This window comes from Acanthopagrus latus, chromosome 15 (genome assembly GCF_904848185.1).
Source record: "Acanthopagrus latus isolate v.2019 chromosome 15, fAcaLat1.1, whole genome shotgun sequence".
Classification (NCBI taxonomy): domain Eukaryota; kingdom Metazoa; phylum Chordata; class Actinopteri; order Spariformes; family Sparidae; genus Acanthopagrus; species Acanthopagrus latus.
Window position 1 is genome coordinate 21,764,287 of NC_051053.1, and position 23,685 is coordinate 21,787,971.

General features: G+C 42.4%; 2 protein-coding genes across 5 annotated transcripts in view; one reads left to right on the forward strand and one right to left on the reverse strand.

The window, feature by feature from the left end:
• Nucleotides 1–23,685, reverse strand: part of insyn2ab (inhibitory synaptic factor 2Ab) — a 79,098-nt gene that overhangs the window by 40,947 nt on the left and 14,466 nt on the right. The window contains exons 4-6 of one of the 4 annotated variants that reach the window (XR_005079241.1): nt 23,067–23,138; nt 12,573–13,047; nt 10,852–12,357 (exon numbers count right to left, since the gene is read on the reverse strand). Coding sequence is in view for 2 of the 4 variants with exons in the window: in XM_037123528.1 (XP_036979423.1) it covers nt 12,864–13,047; nt 23,067–23,138 (256 nt within the window). In the remaining 2 variants the exon portion in view is untranslated. Of the gene's footprint in view, nt 1–10,851; nt 13,048–23,066; nt 23,139–23,685 lie in introns of those variants that run through there. The other 3 variants (XR_005079242.1, XM_037123528.1, XM_037123530.1) reach the window with 3 other exon arrangements.
• Nucleotides 2,859–9,157, forward strand: LOC119033434 (indoleamine 2,3-dioxygenase 2-like). The gene is made up of 10 exons (XM_037123531.1): nt 2,859–2,994; nt 5,082–5,177; nt 5,285–5,404; nt 5,509–5,627; nt 5,781–5,795; nt 5,905–6,004; nt 6,202–6,319; nt 6,454–6,505; nt 6,720–6,868; nt 7,044–9,157. Exons 1-10 carry the CDS (start codon nt 2,905–2,907, stop codon nt 7,418–7,420), a joined length of 1,236 nt encoding a protein of 411 aa, XP_036979426.1. The 5' UTR covers nt 2,859–2,904; the 3' UTR covers nt 7,421–9,157.

Genomic DNA, 23,685 nt, shown 5'->3' on the forward strand with positions numbered 1-23,685 from the left:
ACTGCCCTCGCCCTTAAACCTCTCTTGGACTTTCCTGTGCTTGAGACTGTGTCACCTGACAATTTTCTTGTGGTGTGTGATATCTGGGTGCTTTTGGTTCTCACAAAACTTGAGGCCACAGTGTGTAGAAAATGGTTTGTGGGATTGTGGCATCCCACCACAGTTTCTGAACGCAGCACCACCGCGGTTCATACAAATCATGATTATGTAACAGTTTGTCAGACATAATGTAGGTGCGGACAACAAGCAAAAGTCATTATGTCATAAAAATATCATGTCTTGAAAACTTATAATATATATTATGTTTCTCCCTATTACTGAACCACCAAGTTAAACAATGTAAAATAGACTTCGACATATGTACTACACTGCATCGGGGAAGTTCTAAGTTCTGTTAAGTGCACATTGATTCAGCCGCCTGGCCTGGAATAGACATTCAAACTCAAGGTGTAAAAAACAAACAAAAAAAAAACAACACTCTGGCCTTGAACAAAATATTTTGGCCGGGAAGTCTAGTCTTGTTCCGTCAGAATGGAAAATAATAGTTGAGGTCTTTTGGAATTTCTTTCTCTACATGAGATGTTTCACATTGTTTGGACCGAGCTTGCACTGTGTGTGCAACGCATGAAAAACTGGCACAACCTCCTCAAATTCCCACATTTGGTGCACAGCCTATGTCAACATTATATATCTCACTCGGCATCTCAGTGTATCCCACTCGGCCTTGATTGCGGAGCGAGTGCAGATGTGTTCCAGTCTGTATAATATGTGCATTTTCAAACAGAGAAATGCATGAAATGTGCCAGGGAGGAAGCGGAGAATGAGGCTGTTGCGTTGATTGTAAATTTCCCAAACAAATGTTACTGGAGATCAAAAAAAAAAAAAAAAAAGCCTCATTTGTTTAATTTCATGCCGTGGTGAATTTGTGCCGGCATATAAAAAGTTAGTTACTGCAGTTTTTAGTTTTGCAGAGTGAAGGAATGAGATGAAGATGTTGCAGTGGAACAAGCCGAGCTACTTGGAAACGACTCCACACTTCCACTTACGGCACAAAGGGATTTTTTTCTTCTACCAAAGCAGAGCATTATTTTGTGCTTCTCTTCATGTAAGGTCGGGATAAAAACTTTGCTGATCAAAGTTATAAAATGTTTCTCACTCAGTTTTATTGAAATATACATTTTTTACATTTCAAAGAGGACATAAGACAAATACACATTGTTGAAGACGAAGATTTTTTACTGCACTGCCCAGGATGTAGAAAATAACTCTTCACCTGGGCCTGAGCGGGTTCAGACTCCTCTCCAATGTGATTTGTAGACTCAACCAGTCATCTGAATTGCAGAAACCCATGACAACAACTTATGTCTGTTTTTAAAAACTCTGTGTTCAGCTCCCAGTAATTTTAAGGTATCCCTCTTGTAAGTGAAATGCAAATCCTTGCCGCTCCGGGGCTGACATGCCGAGTCAAACTGAGTCGAGTCGAGCCAGCACGTGTTAAATCTGTCCAAAACTGACAGCTGAGTTGGACGGACAGAAATGAAAGTAGAAGAGGGGATGATGTCCTGACATCTCTAATCTGCTCCACAAAGAAAGAGAGCTATTTCAGTCCTTATTTGAAAGGACCAGGTCAGTAGGTGAGGGCTGCTAATTGTGTCAAACAGGACTTACTGAGAGGACTTACAGTACCACTGAATTCAGTTATAAGGCCTTTCTAAAACTTTGGAGTTTCCACAGCCGTTCTTCCCTCCAGCATTTACACCGGAAGCACCAAATGGTATAATTTAACCAGGGGGATGAATAGATGGATGGAACAAATCTCAGCCACTTTATCCAAAATGGCAGAACGACATGTATTAATGGAGTGAGCCAGGCTATCACGAACACGCGGCACTTTGGACGAAATCTGCAGAAAACTCGGAAGCTGAGAGGTCGTTTGGGACGAGAGAGAGCAGCTTACAGAGAAACTGAAATGAAAAGACAGTTCAAACAAGAATCAGGTACAAAAGGAGCTCCTCCGAGATAATAGAGTCAATACCAAACCGAACAGTTCCAAGTATGATCATATCAGTTATTAGTATTATCTTCCGTGTTTAATCTAAGTCGAGCTCGCTGATGTAAAGTGATAAAAAGCTGTGGTGGTAGTAGGCTTTCAAAAAATAAATTCCATAATGATTAATAAGTAATCTAGAAGACATGTGAGGGGAGAGCGAAATTAAAGGTGCATTATGTAAGAAGTGGCAACCTGAAGTAATACTCAAAACAGATAAATCAAAGTAACCTGCTGACAACTGTAGCTGCTGTTAGCTCAGTTAGCTCAGTTAGCAGTGTGGGCTGGGAGCAGAACCACACCAGTAAGTGTTGGTGTTACACTTCAAACACAGTATATTTGGACTGGGATGGGCAGGGGCTAGCTTGTTAGCAACCAACCAAAGATTCTCACACATTGCACCTTTAAAATGCGCAGTTTTTCAATAATTCATCACTGTACAATGGATTAGATCAAACAGCAGCTGTGTGTATTGAGTAACCTGCTCAAACATATTCATCAATATTGCAAATGTCGAGTCACATAATCATGGTGTTTCGCTGATTCCTTCGGCAGAATGTGTGCACAACAATCTCTGTTGTTTGGCAGCAGCTATTGTTTCCAATCTCTTTCATCGACAGCTGAAAAATAAGGAAGCTATCCTTTTCTACTGCATACTGTACAAAATAGGGAAGTTCAGGTTCACATTGTAATGCCCTGACATTAAAATGCAAGAAATCTCATTGGCTCTTTGTTAGAGGGAGGGGATGGGTGGGTGTTCAAATAATGGGATGTGACAAAGTAGTAGAAGGGCACAGAAGAAGTTTAAAGATTGATATTTGTGTGTGTGTGTGTCAGGACAGAGCAGGACAGAACTCATGGAGACTCACGGCAGAGAGCTGCTGCAGGCAGACTTCGATGCGTTTGATATTTCCGAGGAGCTTGGTTTTCTCCTTGAAGAGCCACTGGTAAGTTTCCCTGTCATCTTTTCTAATACAACAGACTGTCCCTCTCTGTGTAGTCAAAACCATACCAACATCATACACAATGTACACGCACACACACACATACACACACACATTTCTCTTTATCTTCTGCCTGTTGTTTAAGTAGTTGATCAGCTGTTGTCTTGTGAGAACATAGAAGGTTATTGATCGTGTGAAGGTCTCTTCAAGTTTTCATTGAGCCACTCACATGATTGGACTTGCCGACTGTCCAACAAGATATTCTCGTTGCACAAAGCCTTCCTCTTCTGAGATAGTTTGTGGGAATATAACAATGCATGTACTGAACGGCTCAAATGTGACAGTTTATATGATGGGAAGTCAGTCAGGAGGCGCTGATAGTGATCGATTTGTAAACATCGCAAACCGCACACGTCAGCACTGACATTTTTAGCTTTAACACCGGCAGCATGTGCACAGATAGAGTCCAAAGGCCCTTTTTGCTCTCAGAATGGACAAATGCTCTCTTGTCTGGTGTTAAGTAATATCATTGTAACATAATGAGGGAGATTTACAATAGCATCAACAAACAATGGACACATTATCAAAACTAGGTCTCTCTACCACGCCACGCAACTTTAATATGTCCTTTCTCAAACTTCAGGGCCTTTCCCAGGTTTGGAATTTTTGGGAAGTGGCACTTCACTTCTCTGGGTGTGTTCGGCATTTATTCGGTTCATTCATTCTCGGTTTGAAGAAGTGGTCCGTATCCTCAAAGCGATGTGCGGTTACGGTGCTGGTCAGCCAGAGTACACCACCAGCTCTTTCATAAGCACACAGGCTACTTAGGTTTTGCATACGACAAGCTTTTCGGCTGTAACTTGACAAACATCTTCAGTCATCACTCTCCTTTCTAATAAGTCTCCTTAAAGCAGCTCCTGAAGCGTGATGTTGTTATTGCCTACAGGGAATTAGTGTGGATATGTGATAAATAGGGTGTGATACAGCTGGGACATGGCTGTAATTCCTTTTGGGTTAATTCTGATGGTAGCGCACAGAAAACAAGTGCTTGTGTTTGTTTTGTTTTGTCTTTATTATTTTAAATTTCATTCTCCACATTTATCATAGAAACAGGGATTATTATGCAACTGCACTGTTATTGTCGTTATTGCCAGCGTTACTACATGCAGAAACTATGGTGACCAAACTTTTTACCATCGCAAATTAAATATTTAAAGGAACGGCCACATATTTTTACAGTATAAAGACACGCAGATGGATAATTTGGATAATATATGATCACTGGTGGTTCTTTGGAGCAAGTCTTGGCTTTTCATTTATATTTTAGAGATCTAACGTTAAACTTGTCGGTTATTCATTTTGATCATCTGCAAGGTTTTATGCACAGAAAGGAAAGGGAGAGGAGTGACTTTGATATGCTTTGTCCAGTGGAAACTGCTTCATTGTCTACAACCCTGACGTAATGATGGTGGCAGAGCAGACATCTTTCTGTATCTACTGTCATATCTGGGTTTAATTGCTCTCCCCCTGAAATTCATATCATATCAAAAAAACACACAAGCAAAACAAAAACAAAACAAAAAAACTAAAGGACATCTCTCTGGAAGACACCACTGATTGAATGTGACTGAACTGGTTCAACTGAATAATGATTCAATTTGAACAAAACTTGTGGTTTAGTCAAGGTGTAAAGGTGCACTATGTCATTGTGAATGGTGGTTTGGCAGCATCGGATGGAAATACAGAATTAGTGGATGGCCCCCTTGAACCCCCTGCCCCCCCCAAACTGTCTGTGCACCTCCGTGCTGTATACAATGATTTTTTTTCCATCTAGGCATTCCCCTGCTTTATGCTTGACTAAATTTCTCACTTTTGCACTGCCTCCTCTTTTTTAAATTGCTTTCTCTGTCTGATTGATAGCTGCAGTCATTCCCTGACATGCAGGTCAGGCACAATAGCAAACAGGAGCTGATGATGTTACTGATTACACACTACATGAAAATCCCCCATGCAAAAAAACCCAAAAACAAAACAAAAACAAAACAATGAAAAATCAATGAGTGAGTCATTTTGTTCTCATTGCCTCCCAGACTAACCTTCCAGACTATTACCGGGTGTGGCTGGACCTGGCAAATAATCTCACACATCTGATAGAAACACGTAAACTGCGGGATCTGGTTCATAAGGTGAGAAATGAGCGGCGCCTCCCTCATGCAAATACTGAGCGCAATCACAGATGACAGCCCATGCGTGTAAATGTGAACATGCAGTTTTCTGTCTGTTGAAACTCCAGATGCCGGTCTTGGGTCCTCACCTCTTGAGTAACCACCGAGAGCTCCGGCTGGCTCACCTGGCGCTGGGATTCATCAGCATGGGATATGTGTGGCAGGAAGGACACCACGCGCCTGCTCAGGTAAGACACGACCGACGATGGAATGAAGGGCGGCTCAGATCTATGATGACGTCTATAAATATGTATGTTAACGTCTCTGCTGAAACATTGTGGGTGTCTGGCAGATCCTCCCCAAAGCCCTGGCCTGGCCCTTCTGGCAGGTGTCCTGCAGGCTCGGCCTTCCGCCCATCCTGACGTATGCAGATACAGTTTTGGCAAACTGGAAGTTAAAGGATCCCACAGGGTGAGCAAGGTTCCTTGTTTCATGTTTAGATGTAATGGTCAACAGACTGTCTTTTATTCTAACAGTAACAATACAATAAGGTCTAAACTTCAGCCACTCGTGTAGATTAATAACTTTTTTATTTCTTTCTCTTTTCTTTCATTTTCATTTCAGGGATATGGACATTGGGTGAGTAAAAGTCATTCACCCTGTTGTGAATTTTCTCTGTTGCACATGATGTTGTCGTGTGTGACCCTGCACAGCTCATCATCTTTCACAACATCACTTTCAAATACAGGAACATGGACTTGATATTTTCCTTTCCTGGCGGGGAGAGCTGCAGGGGATTTTTCATAGTGTCACTGTTGGTCGAGATGGCTGCCAGTTCAGGCATAAGGGTGAGTACTGGCCACTGCTACTACCACCCCCCCCCCCCTTTTCTTTTTTTTTTTTCACACCTAGCTGTTTCTGAACTCCATGCTGTACGTCCCTATGTCCACTTCCCCCTTTTCTTATTTTGCTTCCTGTCCACATATTGTGTCTGTGTCTTTATTGCATCCTCAGTGATGGATTTTAAACTTTTGACTCTAACCAGGGGGCTCTGGAGGTGATGCGCGCCATGAAAATCTCGGACCTCATCGGCGTACAGAAAGGTCTAGTCAAAGTAACTCAGTCTTTGAAGAAGATGAAGGAAACTTTCAAGCTCATGCATCGTGAGTTTAAATGAACACCTAGCCCAATCTGAATTTAATCAATTTACACGCTGAGCCTTTTATGAAGGCAGAGAAATACGAGGTAATTAGATTAACTGTTTTTTTTTTTGGTTTTTTTTTTGTGCTCCTTTCAGATCACGTCGATCCAACTGTGTTTCATGGAACATTGAGAATTTTCGTCTCGGGGTGAGTTTTCAGGCTGTCGCAAATCCATACATACTGAAGTTAATAATTATTTGAATATTGATCTCATCAGTTGCTGAGTTATCTTCCTTCCTTTCTTTTGTGCTTTTCTCTATTGCTGCACCGCATGTTAACGTATAAAATGGTACCATGTGCTTCTAATTGCACGTTGAAGAATGAAACAAAGTTTATTGTTCACGTATGTGGTTTGAACTAGGTGGCGAGACAACCCCATGCTTCCAAGGGGGCTGGTCTACGAAGGAGTGAGCAATGAGCCCATTTTGTTATCGGGCGGAAGTGCAGCCCAGAGTTCGGCCATTCAGTGTTTCGATGCTTTGCTGTGCATCCAGCACGAGGGCGAGACAGGTAAAGGTGCATTTCCTTCGACCTTTGGCCCCTCGGTTGCCTCTCACGAACGAATCCGTGCTGTTTGTGCAGTCAGTTGAATAGTCAGACAGTGAAAGTCTCCAGGAAAGGTTGTTATTTTCTGTCTTTCAGCGTCCTTATTTCTCTGTTCTCTCCATTGATTCGCCCGGTCTAGGAGCCTTCCTGACACGCATGAGGGATTACATGCCTCCTGCCCACCGTCAGCTGATAGAAACCCTGTCCGTCTCTCCGTCTCTGCGAGACTTCATCCTGTCCCACTCCAGCTCAGATCTCCGCCAGGCCTTCAACGCGTGTGTCTCGGCGCTGGTGGATTTAAGGAGCTACCACCTAAATACCGTGACCAAGTACATCATTGTGCCCGGTAATCAAGCTAGTGCCATGGGCTGCCCACTCAGAGGTGTGGGCACTGTGCTGAACACCAGAGGGACCGGCGGCTCCAGCCTAATGGTCTTCCTCAAGGGTGTTCGTAACACCACACAAAAAACACTGATTTTAGAGAGGCAATCTGTGTCAAGAGAAACTGAGATGTAATTTATAGCACGTATTATATCATGCATAACATCCAACATCCTTTTAAAGCACTATACTCTTGAGGTTGTATTTATGAAGGATTATCCAGACTTCCAGCGGACCACCATGGGACCTTACTTCAGAAAAGAATATGTACGGTAGTGAATGGGATCGGGATCGAAATCGTGTTTGAATTGTGTCACGAATCACCCACATGATGTTTGTCAACTTGAGAAAGATGCAGTTTGTGATAAAGTTTAGGGCTGAATCAGAAAGACTCCACACCCAACGGTCACCTCAGGGATGTTGTCACGTTTGACACTCACAAATGGAACCTTGATGGTTCTGTATATTCGCTTGCTCACAAAACAAAACAAAAGCCCGACTGTCCTTTTGCATAACTGCAACTGTCAGTATGGCCAGACTATCGAACACTGAGCGAGATGTTGCGGTTTCACACAACACTAAATCTTTCTGACAAGCTGTGACTTTTTCTTGACATGTTAAATTATCTTTTGAATTAACAAACATCTTTTGTGTAATTCGTTGTACAAGTACTGTTGGTCTTTCTACAACACAGAGCATGAACTTACCAACCAGTAGCCACATTAATGTAAGAGGAACACTTGCTAGCCACCTAACCTCACCGGCCTAATGTCAATGTATGTAAGTTAACCATGTTAGCTAGAGTTAACTAGCAAGCTGGCCAGCTAGCAGTCAGGTTGCGAGAAGGAGCAGGAAATGTAAAGAAGAATGAATCCAATGAATCTTTTTAAATTGGTGAATTATTTGAATGCAAGAAACTCAGCAGCAGGCTAGAGAAGTGGAGCAGGCTGATGACAAGGCAGGTGCATCGTCAGGTGAGTTCCTAAAAAAAGAATTACAGCTTGGAAATAAAGGAAGGCACTAAAGTTTTAGGACGTTCTGCAAATCTAACCTTTAAAGGTGATGATATTTGGTCACACATTGTTCAGTCTTTCAAATGAACTGAGTCTGCAATGTTATTTGCGGCGTTGTACATCTCGGTAAATGTTTGCAGTGCTCCGTAATAACCACACACTTAGATGAATGCAAAGAGACGAGGCGTGGTCAGATTTGGAAGCAAAGAGGGGGAAGTGAAAAGTTTCAGCCTGGAATTGAATCTGTGGAAGACTTGGGGACTTTTGTTAAAGGTTTTCTTTGGGACAATAAGTACTGATGTAGTTTTAAAAGCCGCTTCTTCCAGGGGGAAAACAGATGGAAAGTTACACGTGATGAAAATGAAAACAGTTATGGTGAGTTGAAATGATGAGATGCTCACACAAAACTTCTGACTTAATGGCTTAAAGTCAAACTTTTGCATGTATTTCTTTTGGCACACATAGGCTCCCATACATCACAGACCTTGACATCATTAAATGAACTGCACTTTACTTTGACACAATACTTCCTATGATCACATGATTGATTGCCAAAAACTGTGTACCTAATACTAGAGAGGACTATGTGTTTGTTTCTATGCATTTTATTTATTATGACTGTAATTGTACCCAAGGAATAATGTATAAGTTGCAAAGCCCAGATGTATCTTGAATGTAACCTTGAATCTTAATATTATTTTTCGTGATAAATGGCTCCAATTACACTTTGAACATCATGCGATCAGTGATATTTATAGAACTATTCTCATCAGCTACTATTACAATTCCTGATTGTGTTGCTTTTGAACTGTTTTATTTATAATAACAAATAATAAAACAAATAATGCCAGAATTGGAAGGAAAGCCCTTTTTTTGTTGCTTCTAAACTGCATTCGATCAATAAACTAATTCTGCTTTTGTAAACAGAAACTGAAAAATCTGGAAAGAGCTACGTGCCTGAGAGTCAGAAGCAGATGGCAGAAAGGGAAGAAAGCTGTGGGAGAACCAAGAGCTGTGGCAAAAGTGGAGGAAGGAAAGGAAGGAGGAAGAAATCACATGACAGAGGACATTGGTATAAATATAAAAAGAGAATCAGCTGAGGGAGAATGAGAGAGACAGACACTGTGGTGGTAATCAGGGCAGAAGGACAGATGTGTTGGATCAGGTCGCTCAGTTTGATGGTTTTGATGGAACCCTCTCCTGCTCGCCTCCGGGTCTGGAACTGAAGGTTGTGTCTCTTCTTGATATTGCACACTAATCATATTATAAAAGAGAAGAAGTGGCCCGACTGCATTGCTGCTGAGCTCCTGGTCACGGTCCAACTCTGCCTCACCAAAGCACAAAAGATGTCAAGTGTGGTCTGGGTGAATGTGGCTCTGGCTGTAACTACACTCAGTACCAGTGTCGCTGTCTGCTTCCACAGAGAGTTGGGAGGTGGGAGGGGCCACTGGGACAGTATTTCAGCCCGTTTTGTAATTCTGTTTCATGTTACAGCCACCAGTTTCTGAGAAATCACTTTAATGTTATCACTTATTTTGGCATGGGGGACGGCTTTATATACTACAATACCCATGAGCCTGCAGCTGCCGCACTGCCGTGGGCACGGATCGGAGCGGTAGAGGATTTGTTGTTGCTGCCATAGTTGCGGGATTAAAGGAAAACTGAACTGCTTTTCACTGCAGGTTTTGAAATCAGTTTTCTCACCAGCACGGTCTAACGTTTTTGTCGGTCATCGGCATCATAGGCAAAAGTTTAAAGGACCAGTTTGCGGGATTTAGTGGCATTTAGTGGTGAGATTGCAGATTGTAACCAACTGAGTACCCCTCGTCTTACCCTCCGACAGTGCGACAAAGCCGACTCCTTGAGGAGGAACCCTGCCCAGACTCACTCCAAGGTCACTAAAGCATGAGTCTTTCGTTTCAGCTGATTGTACCAAAGATGTTGGAATAAAAATCTGGACAGTGTTCATTCCCATGAAAGCTGCTCATTGGCACATGAAGTCTAAATGGCTCAGCCATTTTATGTTATGTCCCCCACACAAACTTAGGCAACCAGCACTGACGAAACACATATTGCATGTGACACCAATGCAATTGCTATTACTAATTTTATCAGCTGACAGACCTTGTTATTCAGAACTCTTACACAGACATAAACAAAACAATCATTTTGGACCTGACAAACACTTTAAAATCATTGATTCACAATCATAATAATGTTTTAGAGGACAAGAGATACTTTCATTCTGCACCTTTCTACAGCCTCTGCAGATTTATTACTTGAAAATGTTATCCATATGACCAAAATGCAACTCCAGAGTTTGGGCAACCTCGTAGCTACCCTGAAACTTTTATGAACACAAGCTTGTCCCCTCAAATTTTGACAAAAGAAAAAAATGTCTGATGCAGCCTGCAGTTGCTCTTTTGTACTGATGGTAAAACTCATGCAGATTGAAGCCGCAGAAGTGCTCCAGTGCGAGTAACATTGTCCGCGGGAAGAATTAATGGGCCCTTTCCTTCTGGAACCGGCAGCGCCCAAAATAGCTCCTCGCACTTTGCAACTCTATCGCCTCTAGCATTCAGTAGACATAGCAGCACACCGGATCACCTTCAGTTGAAAATGTTTTAATTGTGATGTAGAAACAGTAGAAAAATGCATAATATTGCACATAATCACTAAAATTGCACTTTTCTCAAGGTACAGATCTTTGCATGGATATTGGTGAACCTGAATAATGTAACCTACGCTGCGCGGTCTAACGATGGGAGGCCTGTACGTCACATCCTGACATTTCTCAGACATCTAACAGTACCGTAATCTACACAAGAGCTGCTGTTATAAAAATGACTTTAAGAACTCAGTAAATACCTGCTTTGTAACAGCGTGCAAGTTCAGTGTCGTTTGCTACATCATCAGTCTTTTTGTTTTGTTGTACTTAACCAAAGCTGGTGGCTACAAGTCCTCTCTGCTGTAAGGTTGCTACCATGCTCCTTCAGCACTGTATATAGCCCTTCGTCTCGTACAAGTTCAGTGCACAGTTGTTTGTGTGGGTTGGTGGACAGGTGTTTGTTCTGTGAACGTCTTCCAAGAAATAAACAGTTGTCTTGTTGTACACGACGGAACTTGCGGAGGCAAGATAAATCAATACTTCCAACTCTTGGAATGGTCGACATGAGACAAATGACTGAAAACATATCAGGTTGAAGACTTTCACATCAGAGGCTTTGCTGTGACACAATGAGTGACCGAGAGGCAAAGGCAAACTCTTCATGGACTCGATGATAAATGTCAAAATAGCTTTTACTTTTTGTTGGAAAAAAAAGAAAAAAAAAACAACTGTAAGTTTAAGTTATCATAGAAAATATTCTGCCTTAGAAGTAGTCAAAACATTTTTTATATATATGCTGTTTAAAAAAATCTCACCTTACCCAGAAGACTTTTCATATTTCAACAATTGTACCTGCTGCAAGAGGAGGGGCCCAAACGTATATATATATATGTTTTAAAATATCATTTCACAGTACTCTGCTAAAAAGAAGCAGATATTCCAAAATATAGATTTCAAACGTTATGCGTCAGTGTAGCCAACAAAGAAAAAGGGACAGGATGAGTGAGGCAAGGTTGGCTGGCTAGTCGGTTGGTTGCACAGTGAGAGAGCTAAATGGAGAGACAGAAGAAGAAAAAAAAAAAACATAGAGGGAGATAAAGGGAGAGAGCTATAAAGGGAGAGGGAGAGAGGGAGAGAGGGAGAGAGGGGTTATTAACAAAGGCAGGCAGACGTTCAGTCAGACAGACAAACTGAGCAGGACGTCGACAGATAAGGAGGAAGAGGAGAGAAGACAGGGTTATAAGGACAGCGCTGACGCACCGCCATGTACTGTACTGTGTTTCAGTCTTTCTTTCTTTTTTTTTATGCATGTTCCTCTCAACAGTCAAATGTTTGTGCTTTGCTGGAGTCGGGGTGTGGGGGGGAGGCTGATGTCCATTCAAAGATTATAGCTTCGCTCATAAAAAGGGCCCCTCCACATGGCGCCTCCTCTTGTTGCCAAACAATATGCTCTAAGGGTGAGAAAGAGACCAAAAAGTGCACTGCATTGGAGGATGTGATAAATAAAAAACACACACACACACACACACACACACACACACACACACACACACACACACACACATAAAGTACAGAGTGAGAGGTTCATTCGCTCAGTGTATAAATAACATCCATCTTTACACAGTATGAAAAATACATGTAGAAACAAGAGGATCCCAAAGCTCACCTAGTTGTTGCAGGCGCGTGTTGATCCCTCTTCAGCAAACATGCCAGAAAAAGGTTGTGACAGAATTTAAAATGTTTTATTTCTTGGTGTCTCTGCTGTCCCCCTCCTCCCCCCCAGCTGACTTAATGTGCAGTCTCAACATCGGAAACCCCCAAATGAGCCGGGCTCTGTCGTTATCCTTCCTCAAATGTTGATTGCTCCCTCAGAATACTCCCTCATCCATTTCAGTGAATAACAGGGGGTATTAATGCGCCCAGTGGGGGGAAAAAAAAGGCTGTATTCATGTTTTATTTAGAGGAACCAGAGTTTCCAGCGAGCATGCTTTTTGGACTCTGTCTTGGTCTTGCGCTTCGGCGTGGATGTGAAGACCTCGTTGGGGTAAGGCAGAGCGGGGCATTGTTGGCTGTCCATGGGGCAGAGTCTCTTCATCAGGGGCTGCAGCTTGTCCTCCTGCTGCTTAAAGTCCAGCTCGACACTATAACACAAGAAGAGGTGGAAGTTTTGAATTTTCTTACAATACAGATTAGATTCAGGTGCATCGGGAGGTTTCTAAAAGTTGTCTTTTTGGGGTGGCTGTAACATTTATGACTCATTTTTTTGACTTTGTTTTTTTTTTTTGTTTTGTTTTTATGTCAGTAATCCTACGATGTCCAGATGGATGCTGGGAGGGAGGCAAAAAAAAAAAAAATCAGTTCAAATGCACTGACAGACACCCTGGCAGCACATATCTCTCGCGGCACATATCCACATTTCAGAGACTCCCACCAAGTAATAGAGTTCCTTTGCATCGTCTCTGTATTTTTCATGCATGCAGTCAAAGGGCTTTTCCTGCATAGATTATGTGCGTGTATCAGAAAAAAAAAAAAAAAAAAAGGGGAGCCAGAATGTGGGTTGCTCCTGACATCAGACTTTCCACATGCCGCCAGTATAATCCCAGGCTGGTCATCGTCTGATTTTGTTCCGGCACCGTTGTTGAACTCTCTCTCCGATTAAATCTCCCAGGCCTGGGAGAGACGCGGGGCTTAATCCCATCCAAATGAAACCATCGAGAGGCCAAGCAGACCCTGATTAACTGCCTGTATTCAAGCTCGGGATAAATGCATTATTATAAACCATCTCCCTTCACTTTATTGCTATTGATTTGTGGTGCTCTGTTAATGTATTTATTCCTGGGGTGTGCGATAAATTTTGAAAGCATCATAGAGGAGATAAAAGAGAACCAATCATCCGCCGTCTGCATGCCAGAGTGACACTCCTCAACAAACCGTACCTGATAATGAAACCTTCTGTTGCTTTTTTTTTTTGGTTTAGAGGGGGATTTTTTTTTTTTTTTTTGATTTATCCTCATCCAACGCTACTCAACATGCCGCGTTTAAAGAGCGCAGTTAAATACTACGACTTACTGAGCTCTTTCCTGTCAGTCTGGTGGGATTAAAGGTGGGAGGGAGGGCTGGCGCTGCTAAAAGAGATGACATCTGACATGTCAAGGTCAAACGTGTAGGCCTCTTCTTGTCTGCAGGCACACAAATAGACGTTAAAGGTACAAAGCCCGGCCCGACTGGGCAGCCGCTTTGATGGGCAGTGTAATTAGTTTGCTGAAGGATACGCTCAACTCGAAGTGACATAATGAATCCCAGGGACTGTCTTCACCCTTAAGATAAGTGTCAGTTAAGAACAGAGCTCTATTAAAGCCTTCAGGGGAGAAACCGGATGGAGGGCTGGATAGTGCTTTGTCGGGCTGAGACTTACAATGAATCATTATGTTAGATTAAATGAAAAGAAATTCAAAAAAGTACACGAGTACGGGTCCGTGGCTGCTCCAAACTCAGTGTTCGTATGAAAAAGGGATTTTTTTTTGTAGTATTGATCTGTCAAAAATAAGCGTACGGTGCTCGTTCTTCATTTTCTTATGTGCATTTTCCAATTCTTTCTCAGTGAAATGAAAACTAACACTTCACTTAGTATCAAAACAACAAGCTTTCTTTTTGTTTTGCAGACAGACAGAAGTCTGCAGTTTCAGCTGCTGTTTCCTGCGGTATCCGATGCATCTCCTGTTCATATCATCCATTATTTCATTTCCTCCTGCGTTTATATCTCTGTTTTAATCTTTTTGATTCATTACGTTCAATCAAATGGAAATAAAGTCAACCACGCGCAGGGTTTTGTGGCTGCTTGGAACTCATTATTTCTATAAAAGGGGATTCTTAAGCAAGTTTTCTCGTGTCAAAACAAATCCCTGTATATTGTCCAGTATTTGATTTTCTCCTGCTTGTGTTTCTATTCTTAATTTGTTAGATTAAATATAAAATACAGTCAGAAATGTACACAATTCTAAATTTGCGGCTGCCTGGAGCTCATTATTCATATGAAAGGGGGTTTTGTTAGCAAGTTTTCTGTCTTGTGTCAAAACAAATCCTCTTGTTGCACAGTGATCGGTTCATTCTTCACTTTCTCATGTGCATTTTGTCCGTATTTCTACCCGAAATGGCAGCGAATCCTTCACTTCGCACCTTCTGAATGCCTGACAGTGGATAAAACTCAGTTATACAGCCAGACTGATGGCAGAGTTGCTGTTTCCTGCGTTATCTGATGCACCTACTTTCAAACATCTCTTCATCCTGTCAACCATTTATTCATTTCCTCCTGATTACATCCCTCTGATTTATCTTTATGTTAAAACCATTGCGTCTTTTTTTTTTTTTTTTTTGCTGTGTAAGTATTGTTGACTGGACAGAAAGCAGAGCACAATCACAGCAGCACAGTGCAACCACAGAATAGCCTCAGCAATTATTAAGCAATTAATCACTTGACAGATCACTGCAATTACTGTACGCCGTGGACAAACGCCTCAGTGGGAAGCCAGAGGCGGCGCCGTACGATGCGGGTGGCACTGGGGAGCAGGTGCCTCTGCAAACAAAAGCCCTATATCTAAGATCATCTCTGTACACAAACAGATTGAAGCGGCTGGAGACAGGGAGGCTTTTCCGGGGCATTCAGCAGAGCAGATTAATCATCTCTTTAGCTATGCAGTGTGAGTAGCTGTGGCTGTGATCAGTGGCAGGGCCGTTTGTTTGTCTGTGGTCGTGGCGCGCTGAGCACCGTTCAATGATTGTTGCTCCTGGGAGGGATTTGGCTGCTGCGCGACGTCTTTTTAGCGCGGCAAACTCCGTTTCTTTCCACAGCGTGTACCTGCTCGCTGCCTCCTCCTCTGTGTTCTATCTGCTACTGGCACCTTTCAGCGCAAAGTCATTTCTCCTCCCGTGATTTCCCCTTTGGCCATCCACAGTTCAAACTCTCCACTTGACAAGATGAGTGGTTTTTCGAGCCCGGTATAGTGTAACATCTTCAGAACTACATGACGGGGCATAGTAGATTAAATCACCAGAGAGTGACAGTTATTTCCTCCACTGACAGGCAACAGTTGAGGCAGAAAACTCCCCACAGGTTATGTAAATCAGATGCGGAGACTCTCCCCCGACATGTGTATGAGATATAAAAGCCACCGCCGCCGTCGATTACATGGCTCTCTGCCTCACAGACTGACAGAGAAAAAGACCCGATCTCATTAATGAGAACAAAACAGGAAAGGCAATCTTGACAATTGTTCACCAAAACAACCACAGCTCCGCCATCTCAGCGTGGGACACAAGTGCTAATTAGCTCCTTGCCTCTCATCATATTGCAGAGCAGTTGCCTTCCCCCCCTGAACTTAACCGTTCTTCAAAGTCATTGTTAGTTTCCAAATTGGAAATACCACATTGTGTACTTTGATTCAAATGCTGGTTTTGATTCAGCGCAGCATGAGAGGACTAAAAAATCCTTTAATGCTTTGATCTGAGCGCGGGGCTGCCTGCTGTACTCGAGGTGGACTCAGTGGCAGACCACATATCATTTGCAGAGGATGCTCTTGTAAATTATGCTTGAACAACACACGCAGATAATTACGGCGAGGAAGTATGAGGAGCAGGAGGTGGATACGGTCTCATCATGCCGTCTTTGTCTTTGAGCTGAGCGTTCAGGGTTTGTTTCATTTAGTAAATATAACAGGAGTAATAATCTGAAAAGAATACCCCTGCTAGTGTCTAGACTCTCTGATTCATTTTAGTTGTCTGTTTTTTTGGCCGAGGAATGGTCCCTGCATGAAGTTCCAGAGGTAAACGTACAATGAATTTTGACTATAGAGGATGTTAGGTCATTCACAGTTGGAGTACCTTAAGAGACTGCCAGCACTGCCGGCCTGAGCAGCGCTGGTGCGTCGAGAGATTCAATGTGTTTCAAAGCAAAAATGATGATGTTGGTAGTCGCACCGCCATCAAACCAGCACGTCGCACTTTTCACTACTGCTTCAGCGTCTACATCTGTAAAATAAAATGTCACTGACATGTAAAGAAATAGGCTATATGTCAGGTCAACGGCCTGCTCTTTTAAACAAAAATCACCGTTACTGATCTTTATCAAAGCCATCAGTTCAGGGCAGGTTGCCGTCATGCTTCGGTAGAAGTAGGCTGTGTGTCTAACGGTGTGATATCTCTTAAAATACCTGTCAAAAAGTCAAAGTTACAAGCCTGTATATAAAAATCCTCAGCTTTGATCAGGTCACTTCAATAATCTGGGTCAATTGTGGGTTAATTCAACAATTCTTTCAGCTGTTTTCACTGTGTTTTGAATTCTCTTCCGCTCTGATTCACGCCTACGACGGGACTCTTTGCCGTGCCAGCAGTGTTGGCCTGGACCCATGGGCACTGTAGTATTTGTCCAAAATTACAAACAAAACATGATTTTATAGAACTGAAGAGCTGGTGGTGATAACAAAAGCCTAGAACAAGCAAATCCTCTCTCTTTGCAACTCTTCTGACTCTCATTTATCGGGACGGCAACAATAATAGCAGACAAAACCAAAACTATCTGCACTGAGAATATCACCTGAGACATTTGAACATGGGTGAAGAAACCGCTTCAACAAACCCCTTTTTCTCCTGAGCACGATGCACAGTACCATTACAGTCATTCCCCTAAATTATCACCCGTACTGTACATCCAGGCTCTCTCTCCCTCTCTTACTCGCCATATGTATGCCCCATTTGTTGCAGTGATGTATGAGATGCTGCAGTGTACCGAGGGTGGGTGGAGTCTGTCAGGGGAGAGCCGAAGTCTGGATAAGACCCGTAGATTGACTACCTGAGCTCAGCAGCTGCGAGAATCCAGAATTTATTGGACATAGTGGGAGATGCTGGACTGCTCGGAAATTAAAGGCTACATCTCAGAGGCAGCTAATCTTGGCTACAGCTACAACACGCCGCCGCCACCGCCGTCTAACTTTGGAATTGGCCTTTTGGTCTCAACTTTTTCCTAATTTTCCTCGCTGTACTCCAGCCTCCACCGCATGTTACATTACCGCTGCAGTCGGCCGTTTGAGTTGTGCGGCATTTTTACCATCCGTGACAGCAAAAGTGCATCCGAGATAAAAGCTGAACAATAAAGAAACGCCTTTATTTCCCTCCCCAAAACATAATTCTGTCTTTGAAGGTTTGCGCAGCCGGGTTCTGCTGAAGAATTTTAAACAGCAGCTATTTGCAGAATTTAAGATATTTATGACAATTGCTTTGGCAGAGATAGATAGGACTGTGATAGATTACTTCCCCGCTTGCCAACTGCGGCTCAGCTCTATTCAAAGACTGTTAAAAACCAGTTGAGGGAAACCGAAATAAACAACTAATGATACAGATCACAGACGAAATGATAATCCGCCTCTTTATTAGCGCGCCGCGGAGTGGATCTTGACTGTGATTTTATTACCGTACCACATGCTTTGGTTTAGTGAAGGCACTTTTTTCGCCATCAGAAATTGTTCAACATTTGTTAATTAAGCCAACATACCGAGCTGGCACACTTTGTCTTATCAAGACAAGATCAGCGAGACGAAAAACAAAAAAGGAGGAACTCAGATATAGGCTTCCTTTGCTCCGCTGTGCTGTGGGCTTCCTTGCGTTGCCCCAATTATCTGCAGTGAGACAATTAAACAATAGTCCCGGTCAGAATCACATGACGCTGATAAATACCCTTCACAGGCTCGTACGACTGTTTATTTGCATAATGCTAAATATTCTTACAGACCCACTCTGCTTTAACCCCCCAGAGTGAGCTCCACAGTTACTTACAGTAATGGCAAAACCCATGAAAACAAATCAATGCAAAGGCCTGTTTAATCAATAGAGACACAAACAGCGACACACTGCAGCACTCTTGCCGTTACACAAGAGAGCACCTACAGTGCGGTACATAAAAAATGAGACGTAGAGGAATAACCAAAGGCTAAAATGAAAACAAGATTCCTTTGCTCCAGTACAGTAGAGTTTCTCACCCATGATTAATTCACTGCATGATTTATGGGCATTGTGATCATGTGGAAGTTATAATTGTTAACTGAAGGAATTCTAATTTATTTTCAGAAACTGGAAACTATAAGAATTTTGCCATGGTAAATTGTTTTAAATCGTATTCATGTAGGTCAGATTTTCTAATTTTGAGCTTCACAAAGCCAGAAATACCTGAACATATTTCCCTTTTTTTAATACTGTCGCCCTCGATACCCTGCAACAGGTTGGGTTTATTAAGTTAATTAATCAGTCGAAACTTTGGTTGCCATGGGAATTACTTCTCTAACTGGGAGACGAGGGCTTCTGAACTGTGCATTATGTATGTGTGAAAAAAAATACAGTGAGAGAAATTTTAACTACTGGAATTGTTCTTGACTCAGTAAATCTTAATCTTCCTTTAAAGCCTTTTCACACCAAGCATGGGTTTTAGTATAAAATGTCATTTTTTTTGTATACAAATTTTTTTACGGCTTCTTATTAACATATGCACACTGCTGCAGAACATTCATGCTGGGAAAAAAACTACCCGGATGCATGCAGAAATACATGTTTGACCAATTATATCCTTCAGCTGATGCCCAGGTCGTACTGGAAGAAAACCTTGTCAGTTTGGTCTCACTGCGTCCAATACGGTACGACAAACACCACAAAGAGTTCCTCAACAACCACGTGAAGGACAGTTTAGGGTGCAAGATCTCCCAACAGCTGGGATACAGTGAAGATGGAAATGTAGCTGATATTCATAACATAAATGATCAAATCTGATCATGAATTGTACTTATTCATGTTTCAGTAAATTGCATTGCCACGCTGGTGGGGAACTGCTCTTAGCTGGGGAAGTTTCTGTGTCATCCAATCACTGATTTTTAAATCTCCAATCCAAGATTATCAGCCGGACTTTGCTTGTCTAGAGAGCAGCGTGTCGTCTTTGTAGCAACGAATATCATGTTTGTGGAGAGGACATGTACAAACAGAAAATAACGGGGCCCAGGACTGAACCTTGATGCGCACCACGAGCTTTCCAATGGAAACAAAGTCTTGTAGATGTGCTGACTGAAGAACTGTAACTAAACAGAAAGAAATGCAACAATTAGACCATAATGCACTGTACCCAGGTATCCACAGCTCTTCTCTCGTCTCATATTGTTTTGACTTTAGCACTGAAAACGAGCCGTCACAATGTTGTCCTCCTCTCCAGTATTAAGGCTCAGTGAAGTCCTTGATATTAAGAAAGAAAAATCAGTAGAAAATACAGCTTCTGGAAAGCTGATGCAGGGGAGATCATGACCCTGCAGATTATTATTGTTTTTGATGTTGACAGCTCAACAAGATTTGGCCACGATAGAGCGGAGACAAAGGAAAAGGGCGACAGTTTGTCAGGGAGGACGGTGCCACTCTTGGCTCATCACAGAACTTCCCCTTGTTTACTTCGACATCTTCCGTAGCGAGCAGCTGGATGTGAGAATAGTGTAGGTTAAATGTGAACAGTCCATCTGTTTTAAAAGCATAATTTAGTCCTACAGGCACAGCGAGAGTCTTCACAGCTTGTTAGGCAGACGCGATTTGAAGGATCTCTTTACTTTAGTTAGACATCAGGTCATCAGGAATGCAACAGCTTTGAAATTCTTACTGCTGACACCCGTCGGTTTCTCTGATAGCAGAATCAGGTCTGGTGATTTGGCTTCGCTGATACCTGGTTTGTTTGTTTTGCCTTACCGAAGAGTGTCGAGTCAGTTTTTCAGTTCTTGCTGAGGACTGGTGGTCTGCCGTCCACCTTAGTGCTGATGGTTGTCGAACTTTATTCTTTGATGGCTTCTCAGGCTCATTCTGTCGAGGCTTAAATCTGTTTTCCAGTTTTATTGACTACGTTCCACAGCTGCTCCTCGTTCTCTGCAGAGGAGTGAAGGAGTGCGAGCGGCTGTCGCTCTGCAGCATTCTGTTGTCGTGTTGTGTTTTTGTATATCGATGGAGGGAAGTCTTTTGTTCCTATTTTTACTTCTACCTAGACCAACATCTGTTTTGATGCACCGGTAGTAGAATACAAAACAGTCGTTGTCTTACTCCTCAGACAAGCCAGCGGCTCATGTCTGGGTCTTGATTAGTGCGCTGCCCAGACCTGGAGAATGTGTCATCACAATTTCCAGAGTGAAATCTTTCCACTTCAGCTTTCGTTTTCCATCCACAGCACGTGACGCTGTGAACTTCAAGTCAATGGGTGTCATGTAAGGGGCATTTTCATACGCTTATTCTTAATCTGTCTAACTGTTTCCCCCAAGCTTTCTGCATATGTCACAGCTCAAGTGACAGATCCAACCTGAGTATGTGCTTCATTGGATCACTGACCTGTTGTCGGTCATCGGAGGACAAAACAACAACACGTTTGTAGTAGTGAAGGTATTTGGAGGCTCAAAAATCGCCATGTCATCTGAGCAGAGCTGCACTGACAGATATTAAGAATGGTTTACGATTACCGACGTTGGAGAGGAGTTTGCGTGCGTCCATTTTTTTCAGGCAAGTTTTTCCTCACTCGAATTGGGGGTCTAGGAAAGCCAGTTGTCGTTCACTGTACAGATTGTAAAACCCACTGAGGCAATGTGATTGTTATTATGTGATCGTGATTTTGGGCGATAAAAACATGACATTGATTTGATTTGGTTTTCGTTTGACATGAATTTAGATGCCAAAAATACATCTTGCTGGAGAGACGCAGACCACGACTTCGATGAAGGTCAAGGAGACGCCGTCTGTACGTGACTCATACAGCAGGTGAGGGCCACTTTTGGGTTAATGTGCAGCTTCCACGAACCAATATGTTTGTACAAGTGGATCTTACATAAGAGGCCTAATGTTTTCTAAGCCCCACTGCATCTGATATAAAAAGGAGACCCTGCTTTCAAGTTCCACAATGGTTTTACACCAGAATCTGGGTCAGCTGGACACAATGCACTCGTCGAGGGAGAAGAGAAAACAGGCATCTTGAAAACTGTACAGAGTAAAAAATCCTGATAGATTTCCTTTTCTAGGCACATGAAATCATCCACAGGTATGTGTTTTAAGGTGTTTAGAATATCAAGAGTAAGACAGGATTGGCCTTATTGTCTTGCTGGTGAAAAAAAAATCTCTACTGTTTTGCAGTATTGTTTAAAAAGGGAAGCAAGAAGCAGAAGTATGTAAGAAGATCCTTTTCTCCGCAGCAACCTCACATAGTGAGAGAGGATATAAGCTTTACATCTATAATTTGTGTGATTTGGGAGTTTTAAAGGTTCTTTCTCTCAGGCCCTCACAAAAAAACCACTGAGAAGTCTCACTGTACAATGTGCATTATCTTAGCTTGAGAGTACTTTCCTAATAACTGCCTGTTTCCTTTTTCCGAGAACGAGGCAGTGACCGGGTCCTGCGGTAGAGGCTTTTGGATTAAAGTGACAAATGATGACACGAGGTCATGGCTTGAGTGGATTTCCCACCTGCCTCAGAGCCATTTTTCAGCTCACGGCGCATCAGAACACAAAACCACTTTGCATTTAAAAAAAACAAAAAAAACAAACCCAAAAACCACATAAATGAAAAAAGTAAAATCCTTATTCTGGTTTCTAATCTGGTGTGTGTGTCTGAATCATTTGCCATGTGACGGGGTCAACTGTGTTACCGATCCTGCTGCAACTTATTCACTTCCCTCTGCAGTGTATGATCACTTATTCATTACAGTGAGACCAGACGGTCCCCAGGAACCCTTGCAAATGATATTGGAAGTATTATTTCTTTAACCATCCATTGAAGAACAACATGCTTTGGTGCATAACACGCAATGTACTGTATACAGTGCTGCCACTAGTGGCATATTTCCTTTTAATAGTCCTTATTTTTCTCTTGTGGATGGATTCCATCGTCTGTGAAAGCTCCATTTTCATTTTATCAGAACGATTATTGTTTTTTTGCTGTCTTCTCTCTATCTGTCTCTGCAGTGCCCTCCCTTTACTTTTACATTTTCTGTATGGAGAAGTGTCACTGCACCAAACACCTCCTGTAAACATCCCTTTCACGCCAAACCAAATTTATCATGCAGAAAACAGCATTTAATGCAGCATTAATGACACATCAGCGGGAAAGTGGGACCCACCTGTAAATGATGCATGCGCTGTTTCGACAAGTGTCACAATTTGCTGTGTCTTGTCCCGTTCGGTAAGAGAGCCTGTGAACAGAGAGATGAAAAGATATATGTGATCTCCAGACTTCAACTTCACATTTCAACACCTGTGGGGCATCAGCTATCAACCAGATTTGTTCGGCTTGGTTTTTCAGCCCCGTGTTGTTTATTCCTAACAGACAAAAATGCAGCAGGCGCTCTCAATCCTGCAGTTCTTTTAGATCTGGCTAATAAAGTGTGTAGCATTGCTGATTTTACATAATGGGATTACCGCGCATTCCCATGGCACCGTTTTAAAATATGTTCCGTGTCTCTGTTCTATAGGCGAAAGGAGGTAAACAGCAGCTAAATGCTGCATGAATCATGTGGAATGAAAAATCAATGCCTTTACATTCTGCGCTATACTGTACAGCTTTATATCTTATTCAACTCAATTTGCTGCAGACACAATGAGCATCACAGATTAATACAAAAACAAACAAACAAAAAGACAATCAACAAGACAGATTGTATCTGCTCTGTTTATGGTATATGCACACAGCCCAGAGGGACGGCTGTCTCTACTGCATTAGACTTGTCATTTTATTTTTTT

Coding starts and splice junctions, on each gene's coding strand:
- LOC119033434 (XM_037123531.1), top strand. CDS start 2,905: ATGGAGACTCACGGCAGAGAGCTGCTGCAGGCAGACTTCGATGCGTTT. Junction 5,405..5,508: donor GACACCACGCGCCTGCTCAG/GTAAGACACGAC, acceptor GGTGTCTGGCAG/ATCCTCCCCAAAGCCCTGGC. Junction 6,320..6,453: donor AACTTTCAAGCTCATGCATC/GTGAGTTTAAAT, acceptor TGCTCCTTTCAG/ATCACGTCGATCCAACTGTG.